The sequence below is a fragment of the Ictidomys tridecemlineatus genome, chromosome 5 (assembly GCF_052094955.1).
Source record: "Ictidomys tridecemlineatus isolate mIctTri1 chromosome 5, mIctTri1.hap1, whole genome shotgun sequence".
Lineage (NCBI taxonomy): Eukaryota > Metazoa > Chordata > Mammalia > Rodentia > Sciuridae > Ictidomys > Ictidomys tridecemlineatus.
This window is the reverse complement of record NC_135481.1, coordinates 69,506,853-69,526,692: the sequence shown is the minus strand read 5'-3', so window position 1 is coordinate 69,526,692 and position 19,840 is coordinate 69,506,853. Positions and strand designations below refer to the sequence as shown.

General features: G+C 32.2%; 1 protein-coding gene and 1 pseudogene across 5 annotated transcripts in view; both read right to left on the bottom strand.

Moving 5' to 3' along the window:
• The window catches only part of Mdga2 (MAM domain containing glycosylphosphatidylinositol anchor 2), a 760,082-nt gene that overhangs the window by 14,022 nt on the left and 726,220 nt on the right, over positions 1–19,840 (bottom strand). For all 5 annotated transcript variants that reach the window (XM_005331744.3, XM_021730684.3, XM_078050175.1 and 2 more), the window contains one exon: positions 6,893–7,023. In XM_005331744.3, coding sequence (XP_005331801.2) covers positions 6,893–7,023 — 131 coding nt within the window. The remainder of the gene's footprint in view (positions 1–6,892; positions 7,024–19,840) is intronic.
• Positions 12,168–13,996, bottom strand: LOC144377832 (aminoacyl tRNA synthase complex-interacting multifunctional protein 1 pseudogene; annotated as a pseudogene).

Below are 19,840 nucleotides of genomic sequence, written 5' to 3'. Positions count from 1 at the left end.
TAGATGATGCTCTCAAAGCTCTGTTCAAACATAATTTCTCAGCAAGAGGAGAAGAGCTACATACAACACTAATGAAAGTAGGTGACAGCATCCCAGAATATAAGGCTCTTGTGATGTTCTGATATAATGTTCTTGGTGTCTTCTGCAAATATTCACAACATATTTTCTTACTGACAAGAGATAAATTGTTCTTGATCATTATTGCTGAACCACATTTAAAAGTTGAAAAATATAGTTTTAGGAGTGACTATGCTTATCACTTTGAAAAACATCAGGATATAAATAAATTTGAAAATACAGCTATCAGCATTAATGATGTTACCTCTATTTTAATATTGGTTCAGCAAATAACTGAGTTATTCTGAACCCTTATAAAAGAGTTTTGGGGCAACACAACAGACCAGGTGCATAGCTTGGTTAATCTTCCATAGGGAGACTGATTCAAATATTAATAATGAGTATAACTCACAAGACTGCCAGTTCAGTTTGCTGGACAAATGTCAATTGGTTATCAAAGTTCTAATCTGAAATAATACACGGGCTTTTGAATCCTGTTGAAGACTTAAGAAATAGAACACATTGTGAACTGCAATTGAAAACTGTTTTCAGTGGTTAAACCAAAGCCATCATAATGTCTATACATAATTGCCCTGGAAGTTGGCTTAGGAGTTCAGATATGTAACTACATGAGCATAGAATGTCTCCTAATGATTACAGTGTTTTTGACATTATTAATATTATTATTAGTTAGAACATAAAGCCATGACGATATAATGAGAATGCTTACCATTTCTTTACCAGTCCCTGTTTACTGTTAATTATTTGTATCTAAATTGTCTTAAAACCAATTTATTTAAAAGAGATATAAGAATAGTCAATCTACAAGAATCCCTTTCAACTAAATGGAGAAAATCTAGCTATTTTCCGTGCTGTATGGTGTAAATTTTAAGTAACATTATAAGATTAACACTGTTAACCTTAGTTAGTTTTATTTTTGGAAATTTTTGCTGTAATCCTTCCAAATAGGGCAAAAGTTATTTTTATCACAAGCACTGAAATGATAAACTAATTCTAGGGGAAAAAAACCCCTGAAGATATTTCAGTAGAATAAAACTTCTATTTGTCTTACATAATAATTTATTTTCAGTTAACCAATCTAGTTGGCCACACTCAAAGTACTGCAAGTAATAGTTTTTTAAATGGTTTATAGATCAAAATAATTTAAAAGCATGCAATTCAAACAAAGAAAACATATAAGTATTAGTGAAACAGAGGCTCAAAGTCATAGGCCATTTAAAATTCCAAAATGTAAAAGATGTACCTTGATAGTTTGTAAATGATTTTTTGAATTAAAAATATGTTTTCTGAAGTAATTCTGAAATTAAAAAAAAACAAAAACAAAAAAAGAAAATTAAAACAAAAAATATGGCATGGGATGAGTAGTGTATTTTGTGTCCTTGCATAATCAAGGTTTATGAAATTTTAAAAGCCCTTAGTCAATGGACCCAAATATATGTTGAGAAATAAGAGAACATAGAGGACAAAATTTAAAAAACAATAAAATTTTACTTGCCCTTACTTCCCTTTGTAATTTAAATAGCTTAAAATGTGATTATTCGAAATCTTTACTTTTTAATTGAATTCCACCCAAAATAGAGTAACTAAAACCAGATATGTCTTTCAAACTGAAACATCAAATAACTAGACAGTATATGAAACAACAGTGTTTAGGCACTGGACATGAGATAATGAAAAACAATGATCCTTGAGAAGTGGAAATCAAACTATGTGAGTTCATAATTGCTGTTTATAGACCATGATGCAAGTAGATATAACCAAAGTGAAAATGGTAGCAAATCTGACTTGAGAATATAGAGCTGAGAATCCAGAAGACAAGGCAGCTGGAGTATATCCAGGGAACAAAATATCAGAAAGAAAACATTAGAGAGAGACAGAAACACATATAGAGAGTCACCCTCTAGTTTCACTTAAATTTGGAAATTTAGACTTAAAACAATTAGACTGTTTCTAAGTAACTTAACCACACTCCTCCAAAGCTCCAGAATATTTAGAGAAATGAACAAATATCCCATACCCATCAATGTAAAATTTATAATGTCTGGCACCCAAATTACCATATTTGCAAAAATCAAGAAAATATTAACCCATAAAGAAAAGAAAAATCAATAAACTGAAACCAACTAAAAATTGATATATATATTAGTATTATCAGATAGTAACTAAAATAGTTACAATGACTGGATTTCATGTGCTCAAAACATTAACTAAAGAATAAAGATGTTCTGTAAAAAGACTCAAATTGAATTTATAGAGGTGAGAGGCCAAACGGTTGAGATGAAGAAAACATTGAATAGGATTAAAGATAGATATCATAAAAGAAATGATTAGTGAATATAAAAACAGTAGAAACTACCCAAATTAAAACCAAATAGAAAAACTGGAAGAAAAAGTCCATGAGTTGTTTAACATCTTTAAGTGTCTTTATATAGGTATAATTGGAGGCTTGGAGAAGGGGAGCAAAAATATATGAATAAATATTAACTAGAAAATCCTCAGCTGTTATGAAAATGATAAGCCCACAGATCCAGAAATTCAATGATCCCCAAGCAAATAAAAGATTAAAAATAAACCAAAACATATATGTGATAATTGGATTTCTCAAAACTAGTGATAAAATAAAATCTTAAAAGCAACCACAAAGAAAACTCACATGACATACAGAAGAATAAATGCAAGCATATACACAGATACATACTTGAAAACAATACCAACAAGAAAGTAGAATATTTTTGAAATTCTGAAAGGAAAGTAGGAATGTTGTACTCAGAGTAAATATTTTTTTTAAATGCAGTTTAAATAGATTTTTTAAAAAAGTGAAAAGAATTCATCTTTCACAAACTTGTACTTCAAGATATGCTAAGGAATGTCCTTTAGGCAAAACGAAATTGATACCAAATGAAAATAAAATTTTCATTTCTAAAAAACTATCAACAGGTACAAAAAGCCCCAGAAATGGTAATCATGCTGAGAACCAACTATGGAAGGCCACTCTGAGTTCAAGGTTGGAATGAGAAGGGCTGAGTGCAGCAGAGAGGAGCTTTCCAAAGTTTGGACCATTATGAATAAAATTTTTATACATTTGAACATTCTTGAATATCTCCTTCTTATACATGTCTTTTTGTAATTGAGTACACAAATACCTGTGGCTCTAGAAAACACATTGCCATTTGCAGTGAAGTGTAGAACTTTCTGCTCTGAATTTATACTGACCAGTATAAATTAAAAAATGCTTTCTGGTAACAAAAAGTTAACTTTTTAAATAAGCATTTCTGGAAACAGGCCAGAATGGAATAAAATGGGCCAAATCACAAATAAAAGCAACTCCCTTGTATAAGTCTGCAACATCAAACTTGAATGTAGCATTTTGCCTCTTTTATTTCTTTACCCTATAGAAACCCTCTCATTATTTATATTCCAGGACATTTCCTTCTGGATTCTTCCTCTTGTATTTTGAATAATGAACCTGGTTCACTTGCAAAAACAATATAAAATAAAATAAACACAATTGGAACTCTTTCTAATATGAACAAAAAATTATAGAAAAAAACTATTTGAGTAAATGCAATAGTTTTATATTCACCTATAGGTAATGCTATTGATTCTGCACAGTAAAACCATTTTAATTAATATGGTGATTTTTCCAGTTTCCTTACAACTTTATCCAAATTTCACAAGACTGGACACTATCCACTTATAAAAGATTTCTTATGTTTATGACTCAGATGAAACCATTCTGTTTACCAGTTACATTCTAAGGAACAGTCCCATTGGACTAAATCTGCTTTTCAAATTGAGTTCCATCATCTTCTTTAAATTTCATGGATGTCTGAATTTTTTTCCAATTAACTCTAAAAACATACCATTTGGTGGGATGCTCTTTCAGTTCATCTTAATGATTAATGATTAGTTAGTGCTATATATGGTTCTATCCTTTAGTCACTTTTTTTATGTGTATACTTTTCCTTGTTGATATCAACCATTCTTATATCTTTGTTAGCATATATAATCTTAAGACTTACAAATATGTATTTCCCTAAACTTCAGATAATCATAAACTACAATACCCCTTGCAGGTTTAAAAAATAATATTCTACCAATTTTAGAAAATGTCTAATATAGAAGTAAACATATTCATCCTTGAATCCCCCCTCTCTCTCTCTCTCTCTCTCTCTCTCTCTCTCTCTCTCTCTCTCTCTCTCTTTCTCTCTTTCCTAAAGGTAATCTGTTCCTGAATGTGATGGTACACATTTGTAATCCCAGCTACTTAGAAGACTGAGGCAGAAGGATCACAGGTTAAGGCCAGTCTGGGCAATTTAGTGAGATCTTGTCTCAGAATAAAAATGCATCCCTGGGTTCATTTCCCAGTAACAAGATACAAATAAAAATAAATAATAGTGATAATAATAATAATAAGCATGAACATTGCTCAAGACTCCCTAGTTTGAAAATTGTTATTCATGCATTTCTACATTTCCACCTACAAAATTTCAAACAAAAAATGCTCTGTTAGGTTTTACATACAAGTATATCTTGAAATTCATCATCTTGTCTGTACCAATTCCTTAGCTTATCCTTTCAACCTATTTTATTTGTACATTACAAAGATGTCCTGGTTTTCCAGCCCCTTTTCCCTCTTTGAATCAATGAAGGAAATTGCCCTGACCGGCCTTGAATCTATGATCCTCGTGCATCAGCCTCTTAAATAGCTGGGATTATAGGCACAAGCCATCATACTAAGCACCACATTACCTTAAAACAACAAGCTGAGTCACGCATTATGTCATCTCCTGAGTAAAATCTTTCATGACTCCTCACGGCCTAATCTCCTTTGTTCCTTAACCTCATCACTCACCAGTCCATGACTACTTTTTATGTACTGATTCCACCCAAACATTATTGTTTCTCTCTGGCAGATTCTGTAGTATGACCCTGACTTGATCAGCACTTTGCTGAGTGAACTCCTTTCTCTGCTTTGCAATTCCTCTCAGTTCAGGTTTCACCTCATACAATAAGATGTTCTTGTTTCTCCTCCCTGTTCTTGTTGTTAGGTATATCTCTATTACTGCAGTTATTACAGCATATGACTTATGTATTTAGATGTGTATTTCCACCAATCTAGATAAACAAACAATTTTTTATCCTGATGCCTAAAAATGTACCTGTAGAAACCCCAAAAGTATTTTTGAATTCTTGTCTATGGGAGTAGATGATTTTTATCTAGGCACCCCGTGTATGTTCATTAAAGTAATAGAAATGTCAATACAAGATTATCCTGAAGGCAATATTAGTATAACTATTCTCTTAAGTCCTTGTTTTATCTGTATTTGATTTAATAATTTTGCCTTGAGGAGGCAGTCATAGAAGAAGCAAAATTATATATAGAAGAACATCTATCAACTCTTTATAAAGAAAGTCTCTTTGATTCTTACATATATATAAACAGTTTAATATTAAGGATACCTTTATTAGTAATGCTTTGGGGTTCAGTCTTCCCATTTGAATTTAGTTTAATGATATATTGACACAGAGTCAATTTTCACAACTGTGTTGTCCTACATAGAAATAAATAATTCTGCTATTTTCCCATAGTCAGATGATCTGAGTTGCTTTTATGTATTTGTAGATAATTAGCTAGACTTACTTTCTTATTCTTTACCACTGTGAAGGAATGTATGCTTTTTTATCATCCTGGTTACATTTAGTAGTTAACCTCTAAAGCAATTAGGATTTTCACAGATTATATTACAAGAAAGGATGTGCTACTAATTAAAAATTAGCATAATTGAAGTAGTCTCTGATTTTCTATACTCTTACCACATAAGCAATAAAATGCACCTAATGAATCACTAATAGTAAAAAACATTCAATGCTATAAATATATGCAAATGAGTATGAATATGTTGTCATAAAATGCATTTTGATCCTTTCAAAATAAGGAATAGTACTATAGATTATATTTAATGAATTCATAGATGTTAAAGATATTTAATTACTTTTTAAAGATATGAAAATATTTGGATATTTTTAATAAATAAATATTTGGATATTATATATGTAGATATGCATATATAAAGATGAATATGTATATATGTTATATAGTTATTAGAATCACTATAGTTGTGTCATTAACTTATGGAAAGAATTTTATGCTATATTGTTTCTAGCTATGATGGCCACTATTATAGTCAGTGAAACTTCTATGATTTATTTTTATTTTGTTTTTGTTTTTGTTTTTGTTTTTTTGTGGTACTGGGATTGAACCCTGCCAGGGCCTCATACCTGATACGCAAGTGCTCTGTTATCATTACTCTCTTATAATCAACCTAAGCCTTACTTCCTTTCTTTATGAAAAACAAGGATGACAAAAGTGAAAAATTAATGAAAGGGCATTATCCCAAAGAGATGCATTTTGTTAAAAGTCTATAAAATTCCATCAAGTAAAATTCAAACAGATTAATTGAGAATTGATTACCACGTTCGATTATTATAAAAACCAGTACTGTTTTTTTTTTCACTGTATGAAATATACACATGTGTTTTTATAGAAATATATAACATTTTGTCCAGGAAAATCACTTGAATTTTTACAGATTATTATTCAAACATATTACTTAATATGTGCTAATTAATAAGGGAAAGGGACATTTCTTTATCTAAGAGAGGTTTTAGAACTAAAGAGAAACTTATCCATGTAATTTGTGTGATACTCAAATCACAGAATTTCTGAATACTTTACTATTTGCTTAAATGCTACCTTTGATGTTACACTCAAACACAGTAATTTATGATCAGAAATGACTTCTTTTCTTACCTGAAATGAAGTAATTGGATATATATTGACATGAGCCTCATTCCATCGTTGTCCTTTATTCCCACTGGAAGACCATAATGGATTCTCTATTGTTGTCTGCCCTTTCAATCGTAGATACACATTTAAAACACCTAAGAATAAAACATGAAATTTTATTTTGTATATTTTTGGTTTTGTTTCAATTTTGCTTCTCCTTGACAAACACTTCCAACTTTTTTTTTGTTAATAAAAATTTGCAGCACATTACAGTGTTTCATTTTTCATTTCCTAACTTGCTCTTCATGACGTGATCCAAAGGCAACTGTGTCCTAATTTCTAGAATCTGTGAATTTGCAGGAATTAATAAGTATTTTTGGATGGAGAGAACTTTCTAGATTTATCCAAGTGGGTTCAAAATGCAATCACACATATCTTTATGAAACAGAAGTAGATTTAATACATGAAAGAAGGTGGACAAAGTAGAGAAGATGTTAGCTGCTTTTGAAGACAGAGTAAAGTTCTACAAGTTAATAACACAGGCAGCCTCTAGAAGCTATAAGTAAGAAAATGAATTTTCCCCCTGAATTTTCAGAAGGAACTAGTCTACTGAAATCTTGATTTTGTCCTGCCATAATATGTATTTTGGATTTCTGTTCTCTATAATTATAAAAAAATAAATTTGTACTGCTTTAAGCCACAACATTTGTGATTATTGTTTGTTACAGCGGCCATAGGAAACAAATATAGCATATAATCATGTACTGATTATAGTTTAATCCTAATTGTTTTGTCTTATGTTATCATTTAGTATAGTTTTTCAGATTAATTTCATCTAAGTCTCAGTGTTCTTCTAAAAGAGTTATTTGAACTTATAATTAAGATCATTTTTATTTCATCATTTGATACAGCTCTTTCAACAGTTTCGTATGATGTAAATAGAAATGATAGTAAGGATGATAATAATATTAACACAATAATATATGTTAGACACTGCAGATAAAGAATTAATCTTCTAACTCCTATAAAGTATTTGGTACTATTATCCCCACATTATAGATTAGAAAATTTAAAGGAGTTAAGTAATTTGATCTGTTATACAGCAAGAAAATCATAAAGGCAGGATTTGAAATCAGAGTTTGAGTTTTATATCATAATCACTATGAAAGCAATATTTTAGTAGATAAAATTTTAAAAGTTAACTTTACTGAGATATGGTAAGTTATATTAGATTTCATAATATTAAATTAAAATTGTATTAAAGGAATAAATTTTACTGGGTAACAGACAATTATTCTTTAATTATAAGGCTGATTCATTTAGCTAATATTGAATGAAGGAATGATGTATATTTATCCATACAACTTTATAGGTCTTTTTTATGTTTTATACATTTTCTTTTTGCATTTTCAGGTTCTGCTTTAAAAATCTATCATATTGTATCTTTTTCCCCTTTGATGTAAGACATAACCCAGATTTTTCTTCCACAGTGCTGGCTTTATTTTTCCATGGTGTGGATTCTGTTCTTTTGTTTCTAAAACCTTTACCTTGGTACTTTAGTTCTTAGGATGTTGCACTCTCTCCTGAGCTCACTGAGCTCTTCTTCTTCTTCTTTTTTTAAGTTCCTCTTGATCCACTGTTTTAGTTTCTTATCTTTTATTGTTTGACAAAGGTCATATTTTAAGTATGTTATAAACCTAAGGTATGTACTGTACAAATTTTACTTTCACCTGAAGTTAGTCTTTCCCAACAGCTTATGCTTTTTCTATTATGTGTTTCACAAGACTCTGTATTCTGTGGAATCTTCATTGGACTCTCTCCCCTCCCTTTTCTCTGTCTGCCCATCTCTCTTCTCTATGTCAATTTTCTCTATTACTCATATATAATACAAAGTAATTCTTTGGTATTTTTCTTTAACCACCATTGGAGCTTCTTTTGTTCAATTTTATAGAGAAATTTTCTTTCTCTTAGGTAGCATGAATCGACCATTTGGATTGAGTTAACAGAAAATTGATTCTATAATCAAATTAATAATTGGATATTTTGTTAAAATTAAAAGAGTGATCATAATTTTTACAACAAGTTATAATTTTCAAACCAAATAGTGCATAGCATCTTTAGGAATATTCTTAAAGTAAAAAATATATGTTTCAATAAAAAGCATATTACTACATATCACTTATTATATCAATAATGATAGATTATTATGTCAATATTTAATAAGTTATTTCTCAATCAGTGAATATACTTTGCCTGAAATTATTCTTGTATTTCTCAATTAACAATTCCTTTTAAAATACGTAACATAAATTCAGACTTCAATCACGTCAATCTATGTTTGCTGAATACATAATATGTAAACAATATTTTGCCTAGGTCTATAGAAGCCAGGTATGAATTATCTCAGAATTATAGTTGGGTTATAGCATAGACTAAATGAATGATATTTAACTGAGGTTAGATTAGATTTTAAAAGGCAATGCTATTTGTTTTATAAGAAAAATACAATAGAATTGATTGAAATAAAGCTTCCAAATTCCAAATAAGTTGAATGTCTTATGTACATAGCAATATTTGTCTCAATCAATGAACACAAACTACTCGCTTATTAATGTATTTTTGAAGTGATGACAAAAACTATATTACTAGGCAAATGACTTTGAAACCTTTTCTGTAGGATTTTCTGCTCTTAATATTTATAAAACAATTAATATAGTGTCAAAAGATATTTAAACTTATGTTAGGTTACCTTGGTCAACAAAATTAGAACTTGTGAAATAGCATGAAGATATTCAAGAGAAGTTAGATTCAGCAAAGCTGATTCAGCACATTATTATTATAGTAAAAAATTCCTTAAGTGAATATGATGGATAGGGTAATATTCTTCAAAAGTAATTTTAAATCCTCAGAGATATTTTGTTTATTCTTTAGTAGGCACAAGATACTAAAATCTAGAAGATTAATCATCCCCAAGGAATTTCTAATGCTGTACAGCTGGAAATAGCCAAGCAAAATTGACATTTTTCTTTCTTTCTTCTTTTTCCCCACTTAGGGAAATTAGAAAATTCTCATCTTCTCATCACTTTCCCCCAAGAATCAGGTGAGGGAATTTAAGAGAACTTTCCTCATCTCTTTTGCTCAATGATTACAGAAAAAAGGCTAAATGACCAAAGTGCTCTCAGATATTCTCTTATATCATGAATAATGATCATATTCTGAATTTTTCATAGCATTTTGCAATAGCATGATTCTTAATATTATTTCATATAAATTACAGTATAAATATAATTTGCTTAAACATTACTTATCATTACTATTGCCTACTTCTGACCTTTCATTAAGTCCTTAACATAATTTTACTTTTAATTATTTTACTATAAATATGTATTATATTTGTTTTAGATAAGTAATTTAAGTATATGTCCTAAAAAGTGCATACATATTTCCAATAGACACTTGGAATTATCAAGTTCACAAGAATTAATTTGTCATTTGGTTTACTCCAAGGTCTGGAGATCACTTGCATATAAATCACATTTTTATTATAATCAGTAACACAGACTCATTAATTTGAGTTGCACATTTTGTGAAAGATGAGGATGTGTTTAAATTATCTTGCTCTAGGCAAGATCTATGTATATTGATAGGTAATTGTGAGCATCATTTGTTTTATACACATATACAAAGTGGGAAATTATAAAACCATTATTTTCTGCTTGAATAGAAATGACTACATGCATCCATTGATATTATTTTTCAACATAAAATTGCAATGATATCTCAAACAATGTCAGTTCATTTTCTTCAAACTGTTACAATACCTTCTGGTATCAAGTTGAATTTGCATCAGCATCCAAGAACTTTTCCTAAAGCAGGGCTTTCATCAGGCTGTCTGCTTCCCTGATCTATATCAATTCACTTATTTAGACCTTTAACTCTTTGGTTCCATCACTCTCCCCACTCTCCCATGAGAAGATCACCCTCCATTCTCATGTGTTGGCTAAACTGTCTTCCATTTTCTATTTACTTACCTCTTCTGATGGATGCTTTGCATTTCTTCTCTTCCATAGAAACTTTTATTTTATTTTAATACAGAGGGTTAAAATACCCTCTGTATTCTCTCCCTGTTCACCTAGAGAATGGGCCTGACATACATTTTGTCATGTATTACTTTTAACTTTTTTTTGTTACTAATTTATTGCCCCAAATGAAAAATAAACTATTTGATGGATAAGAAAGTTTCACTATAATCCTCTTATCTTCTATGAAACCCTAAATGCTACTAGGCACACAGCATGTACAATTTATTTTACTGAATAGAAATGAGTGAATGTTAAGACCTGTAGTTTAAAAAAATCACCACAAGTATTTATTTTCAATAGTTACATATTTTTTACTTTATGAAAAAACTGCTACTTTCTTTCCATTTATTCAGTCTACAAAATAACATTAACTACTATTTACACTGAGATGATACTTCTATATTTTGCAACACTAGCCTTTTTCAATAAATTCATACCATTAATTTTGTTTAAACATATTAGCTTCTACTATATATTGTTTAAGTAACCATCAGCAGTGGAGAATTGTATAGGCAATAAGTTTGTAGGCGAATGAACTAGGGATTACAGAACAGCTTTATGAGAGGGTTTGTGATAGGTGTCTGTAGTAAGATTTTGATTATTTCATGATTGGTAATAAATGATGGCTAAATTCTACCTTTCTTCTCCCTTTCTAAACACATCTAATTTAACAAAGCAGTTTACTCTACCAATGTCTTCAGTATTGTCATATGGAAGACATTGTATTTCCAGTATTACAAACAAATAGAACTTCACTGAAATCTTTGGGTAGTTTTTAACAGAAAGTGTGACTTAGTTTTAATTACCAAACACCCCAGGGTTTGGTTGTTAATCTCTGATATTTAAATAGAGAATAAGTATCCATATCTATTCCCTCAGATATCTTCTTTCATAAGAAACTTAATTTTGAGAATTTATCAGAATGCAAGAGTTTTTAAATCACACATTTATTTAATCAAGACTCTTCTAGAATCGATGCATTCAAAGCTCTGAGTCTGTGAGGATATATTATCTTAACATTATTTTTCAATCCCAAATATTCTCTCATACAGTGTTAAATTTCAAAGGGTGGACGGAATCCAAAAATGTTGAGGAATAAATACAAGATATTAGCAAGAGTTTTGATATTTCTAAATATAAACAGAAAAAAATATGGTCTTTAACTAAAATGGGAATAAAAGTCAGGACCTTAAAGCAATTCAAAATATTGGCACCCTTGCATTAATAGGATTATATCTATTTCCTATTATTAAAAAAAAAAACACAAAAACCAAAAATACACTTAATTCCCTAGTTTAAAATCTTTGAACACCAGCATATTTGTCCAGACTTAATCCAACTCTTTTTTTTTTAAGTGACAAATATATTCCCACTGTATTTCATTAATGGAAGCACTTTATCTTATTTGATTTCACTGTTGGTCATAAATTGAGCCCTGTTTGCTCCCTTCCCTTTCTCCTCAGAGGGAGCTCCTTTTTTGTAGCCACATGCTACTAATTAGTGTGCAGGTCAGGTTTGATCTGATCTCCAATCATCTACTTAGGATTCAGGTCCTTGTCAGTCTCTCCAGGGAAAGTATCAAAAGTCATTCAGTCTCCAGGAAGAGACCTGCTAAGAGGAGCCAAACTATCCACTTCTGGTGAAACATCACACATTCCCATTATTTGAGATGGTACACCCCTCATCTCGGCAGGTCTCAGTTTATAAAGTGAAATCATTTGATTCTGCATCTTTTCAAAGGGAACATGATTCACCAGGGCACTGACAACTGTTCTGGGGGCTATTTCTCCAACATCTACTTTTTCTACATGCAAAAATCTGTATCAGGTGTTTTTTGGCAGTAATAATGCAACCAATTTGAGGATCCAGATAGGAAACATCTATAGGCTTAGAGTGAGCACTTTCTTCTAATGATTGCTCTTTTTTTTCTCCTTCCCTCCTTTCCTTTCAGTTTTCTCTTTCTTTTCTTCTTCTCCTTTTATCTGTTCTTTGGTGTCAGAAGATATAGTTGTTACTGGTTTAGACTGTATCACATTTTCAGAAATCATGGAATTGCAGTAAAGTACCAAATGGGAATGGTATTTGCTCCACGCCATTTTGAAGTTCTGCTTGAATTAGCTCTCGTTTCAGTTCTTCGTTTCTTTCTTCCGTTTAGTATTTTCAATTAGAAGTTTCTTCTTTTTTTCTCAATAGTGCCAGCAAAGTTGATTGCTCCTGAAGAAGAACCACTTGCTGCTCAAGCTATTCAATAATTTGATCCTCCTCTGCATTGTTCCATTTCAGTCTCTTTAGAACAGCATTACTAGTTGCCATATTTGCTAAGAAATGGCAGAAAAATCATGGAGTAGTAGAGAACAGCTCCAAGGACAGCACCCAAGCCAGAAGCAAACAAGGACAGTCTGCAGCACAGGGAGACAGTGTGAAAGGACCCAAGGAGGCCACAACCCCACTAAAGGCCTGAGTGCTCCAAGATCCAAGCCCACAATCTATCTTTTCCTTCCTGTCACAGTCCTAATCTCTGCTCAACGAGACTCAGGCTTCCATTCCTCATCCAATATCACTAACTCCCCAGCACCTCTTCCTCTGGCTACCTTTTGTTTCCTGTTTCTAATCCAATTCTTGCTAAGGAATAAACTGAAATGTTGTATTAAGATAAGCTATATAACAAGTTAACTCCAGATTCCTAAAATTCCATTTCTATATTAAATTATAATACCTATCTGGATCATAATATTTCAACTCAAAATAAAAATTTTATTCTTTGGCACATTATGATTTTTCAATACATGAGATTTTTATTTGAGCAAGTTTTATATCTTTCTGGAATTACTATGTATGTTTTGCTTTAATTTTCAGAGCACTTAGAAACAAATTCAATTTAAGTCAATAACTATGTTTTTTTTCTTATTTTTATAACTTATAAGGTCTTCATGATTTCTTCCATTTCCACTGTCAACTGAATACCTTCAATTCCTTTGTTGTATTTCTATTACACACAGAAGTTGGAGTATCTAGTTTGTATAATTTTTAAAACCTATTCACCCTTTGTTGTTCTAGAGACAAATATAAATAAGTCATGCTCACTGTTCTCAAAGATTATAAACAAGAAGATTTCAGTGTGGTGAACATAGATATTTGTACCAGGAGTCATGGGAACAAAAGAAACAAAGGGTTAGGAACAGTAGTCTCAGTCTCCTTCAGTTGGATTTTGAAGAAAAAATATGTTAATAGATTATTAAAAAGGAGAGAATATGTTTTATTCTATCACATAATTAAGAGGAAAAAAACTAGTTTTAATAGATATTGAGTACTCAAATAAATATGTGTATGCAGGGTACCAACAGACATTGTTTCTGCCTCAACCATGAATTCGTTTGGCAGGACAAAAGAGTCTATAAAAAGGCCCAGGTAATAGAGCTCAATTTGAAGACTTTCAGTTGTGACTGGAATGAATTGGAGAGTTATTACAAGGAGAAGTCCTAGGATGATATATCATTGAGGTCATATATTACTGGTTTTAGAGATTTACCCTGGAATTGTGGACCAATAAGCAGCACTATGCACAAGAAGCTGAACATTATATCCTAAAACTCATCTCAATTCCCTGAGGACTAATACCCTCCCCTGTAACCTCTCAAATCTTCATAATCCTAATGAACTTGTACTCCCCTGTACTACTCTCCTAAAGTTATCTACCCTTCAAACATTCACTTCTCTATATATATTTTTTGTAAATAAAATAGAGGTTTTTATGTTTTCTGGCTGTTCTTCCATCCAGAAATGTGTCAAAAGTTACCTATCTACTAATTTTTTTGTTGTTGTTGTTTCTCACCTCACTGGAAGTAACATTAGTTTATTTCTTCAAGGCTGACCCTTGCAACAAGAGTACTAAGTTCCCAGAAGTTTCTACCCCTGAATTTCGTGTCATTAAACTTACTGTATTGACTCTTTTCTCTTTTCCTCTTACAACAGGCTTCCACAACTTCACTCTGTATTTTCTCTTTTTTTTTTCTCACAGAAGAGTAGAATTCATTAATGAACTCCTTTCCCTTCCTTTTCTTTCATCTTTTTTTGAGGGGGAGGTGTACTAGGGATTGAACTCAGGGCCACACTCAACCACTAAGCCACATCCCCAGCCCTATTTTGTATTTTATTTAGAGACAGGGTCTCACTGAGTTGCTTTGTGCCTCACTATTGTTGAAGCTGGCTTTGAACTCATGATCCTCCTGCCTCAGCCTCCTGAGCTACTGGGATTATAGGTGTGCACCACCATACTGGGCTCCCTTCCTTTTCATTTGATCCAGTGAGATTAACTTTCTTGAAGCACAACTTTATTGAACCATTCTTATCAAGTTCAATGAATATATTCATGAATGCCCTTTGTATTTTTATCTCTAATTTTTTGGTATGATGATTAAATCTCACATCCCTTTCTGTAGAAACAAATAATGTATATATCTTTCTGGTTTTTAATAAGCTTATGTCATATCTAGTGATCTCACATGAGATTCAATTTCTTTGCAAGAACATTAGAAACTCAACTGATTCATTAAGAATTAAAATGCCCAGTAGGAGTTATAGGAATACTGATATATTATTATCAATAGCCAGCTGTCATATCATTTACATGTAAATCAACAGCTAAAGGTTAACACATCTATCTTTCATTTGGAAATGTTTCTTTCTTTAGTAAATGTTGATAAAGCATTTAACTAACATAAATTATATCAGTATGGCAGACTCTAAATTGTCTCCTAATAATTTCAACTTCCTGTCATTAATACTCACGTAATCTCCTCCCTGAGTACGGGCTGGAATCACCAACTCAGTTATAATCATTAGAATGCAGAAATATTATGGAATATCAATTAAGAGATTGGGTTATAAAAATTCCTCAGCATTCATTTGCTTGCTCTCTCATGTGGATTTCTTGACTTGAAAGAAGGCTGTCCATGTCATGAGACAGCTCTGTGGAGAGATCTGCCAGTCAGGGAATTGAGAGAGGCTTCCCCTCAATAGCCATCAAGAAACAGACCTCAAAACCCAGAAAGTAAAAGGAAGCCTATAAAAGCAGCAAGTGGGCTTGGAGGTATATCCCCGCAAGTTGAGTTAAATTAGACTGGATTCATTTGTCTGGCTGTTTGACAGCCACCTAATGAGAGATCTTGAGCTTCAGCCATCCAGTTAAGTCATTCATAGTATGGACCCACAAAAACTCTGAAATAAGAAGTACTTGTACATTTGTGTGTGTGTGTGTGTATGTGTGTGTGTGTGTGTGTGTGTGTGTGTGTGTGTGTGTGTGTGGTGGTGCTAGGGATTAGAATTTAGGGTCTTGTGCTTGAGAGGCAAGCACTCTACCAACTGAGCTACATCCCCAGAGAAGATAATGCTAAGTGAAGTTAGCCAATCCCAAAAAACCAAATGCCAAATGTTTTCTCTGATATAAAGAGGCTGATTCATAGTCCGGTAGGGAAGAGTAGCTTGGGAGGAATAAAGGAACTCTAGATAGGGCAGAGGGGTGGGAGGGGAAGGAATGGAGGTATGGGGTGTGGAATGTGATGAACATTATTATCCAAAGTACATGTATAAAGACACAAGATGGTGTGAATATACTTTCTGTACAATCAGAGGTATGAAAAAATGTGCTCTATATAATAAGAATTGTAATGCATTCCACTGTCACATATAAATTTAGAAAAAGAGTTATAAAAATTTTTTAAAAAGAAGTACTTTTAATTTTAAGCTATAAAATTTTGGGAAAATTTGTTGTGCAGCAATATGTAAGTAATATAGTATATTTGAGTTTATTTCAAATAGGACTCTCTTGCTGGTAATGTATTACCCATTTTTGTATTATTAGACAATGATTATTCTTCTTAAGATTTGCTGTCATTTACTCACAGTCAAAACCACAAGACTTATTCAAAATTACCCACAAGCAATAAATGAAATTGAGCTATTAGAAATCCAGAAAAAATCACTCTCCAATCTGGATTTCCAAAAGAAAGAATACAATTAAAATGCAATTTGTAAAACCAGTGACTATAAGTTTACAGATAAATGAAGGTTTGAGAATAATATATGCAAAGATTGCAGGTTTTGGTATTTTTAAAACATTTTTTAAGTTGTCAATGGACCTTCATTTTGCTTATTTATATGCAGTGCTGAGAATTGAGCCAGTGCCTCACACATGCTAGGCAAGCGCTCTACCACTACAAACCCAGTCCAAGGGGTAAGGTTTTTAACTAAAAGCAACATCTCCTTAATGAAGTACAGGCACATCTTAAAGATGTCGTGGGTTCATTTCCAGACAATCACAATAAAGCAAATATTATAATACAGAGAGTCACATGGATTTTTGGTTTCCTAGTGTGTATTAAAGTTGTTTACATCACTCTATAGCTCATTAAGTGTGCAATAGAATTACATGTAAAAACATATATACCTTAAGTTTTTTAATGCTAAAAAATATGAACAGTTGATTCTCAGCAAGACATGTTCATTTTGTTGGTGGAGGATCTTGCCAACATATTGATGGCTGTTGACTTATTAGGGTGATGGCTGCTGAAAGTTGGGTTGGCTATGAAGTTCTCCAAATTTATTGACTCTTACTTTCACAAAAGACTTTTCCATAGCATATGATACTATTTGATAGTATTTTATCTATAACAGAACTATTTTCAAAATTGGAGTTAATTACTCATACCTTGCCTGATGCATCAACTAAGTTTTTGTATTATCCCAAATCTTTATTGTTATTCCAGTGATTTTTCAGCATCTTCACCAGAATAAATTCCACTTTAAGAAGCAATTTTGCTCATTCATATGAAGCAACTTCTCATCAACTGGAGTTTTATCAGGAGATTGTAGCAGTTCATTCACATCTTCAGACTCTACTATTAATTCTAGTTCTCTTATTTCCACCATACCTGCTGTTGCTTCCTCCACTGAAATCTTGAACTCTTCTTACCCAAGGAGTGGAATCAACTACATCTTCCAAGCTAACAGTTAATGTTTACATAAATAATGAATATTCCTCCTCCCATTAATAATGAATGTTCATAATGGCATTGAGAATGGTGAATCTTTTCTAGAAGGTTTTTCATTTACTTCACACAGGTACAAAGAGGAATCATTATCTATGGCAACTAAAGCCTTTATAAAATATAATTTTTAAATAATAGCAATTGAAAGTAAAAAATTACACCTGGATTCATGAATTTCAGAGTGGATTATGTGTTTGTAGGCACAAAAATAAGTGTCTTAGGATTTCCAGAATGTTAAATCAGCATTGGCTTCATTGTAAATTCACCAACTACATTAGCTTTTAATACAAAGTGTTAATTTTTACCCTTTGGACTGCTCTTCTCTAGGTATGAAAGACCTAGATACCCTTGTATTCCAATCTAATGTTTGTATACATTGAAAATCTAATGTTTAGTGAAACCTCCTCCATCTGTCATCTGACAACATACCCTAGTTTCTACATCAGTACTGACTGCTTTACCTTGAACTTTCATATTATAGAAATGGCTCTTTTCCTTAGAGCTCATGAACCAAACTCTTCTAGTTCTACATATTCTTCTAAAACTTCCTTTTCCTCTTAACCTTCACAGAATTGAAGAGAGTTAGAGCCCTCTTCTGGATTAGGCTCTGGCCTCAGGGAATGCTGAGGCTGGTTTCATCTTATATTCAAATAATTACAACTTTTTCCACATCCACAATAAGGCTTTTCATTTTATTAGCATTTGTAGGTTCATTGGAGCAGCACTTTTAATTTCTTTGAAGAACTTCTTTACATTCTTTACATTCACAACTTAGCTAACTGGTACAATAGGCAGAGCTTTTGCTTCTCTGAGCTTTCGACATGCTTTATTTACTAAACTTGATCATGTCTAGCTTTTGATTGAAAGTGACAGATGTGTGACTCTTGTCTTGAACACTTAGAGGCCTTTGTAAGATTATCAGTTGGCCTTATGTCACTATTGTTGTGTCTCACGGAATTGGGAGGCCCAAGTACAGAAAGAGAAAGATGGCAAAATTGCCTGGCATTGGAGAAGTCAGCACCTACACATTACTGATGAAGTTCCCATCTCATGTGGGTGTGGTTTGTGGTGTTCCAAAAGAATCACAGCCATAACAACAAAAATCACTGGTCATCATAACAGAAAATAACTATGAAAAAGTTTGAAATAGTGTAGAAATTATCAAAATATAACAAAGAGGCACATGTTTTTGGGAAAATAGTGCTGACAGATTTTCTAGATGTGGGATTGCCACAAAATCTCAATTTGTAAAAAATGTAGTATCTGGGAAATGTAATAAAATGTACTGCAATAAAATGAGTACACCCATTCTCATCTATTCCTAATTGATTACTCAATGGATGGAACAGTTATGTTTGCTAGATTTGGTGAGGGGGGGCAGGAGGTACCAGGGATCAAACTCAGGGCTACTTGACCACTGAACCACATCCCAAGCCCTATTTTATATTTTATTTAGAGACAAGATCTTACTGAGTTCCTTAGCACATCACTTCTGCTGAGGCTGGCTTTGAACTCACAATCTTCCTGCCTCAGCCTCCCAAGCTGATGTGTGCCACAGTGCCTGGCTTGCTAGATTTTTAATAAGCATCATGCCTATGTTCTGCTGAGCAGGACCCATGTAACAAATCCAATACCCAAACTACAACTGTCAATGAGCTGATAAAGTTGAGACATGGTACTAAAGGGTTCAAATTAGTTGACCGAGAGAGAACTGCTCTCCTGAGCTCCAACCCTGAAAAAAATCTAAAAAATGCTAGGAGAAGGTCAACTGTACATCCATTGACTGACAACAAAGAGGATATGAATAAAAATTGTGAGATTAAAAATATCTTAAATTATCTTGG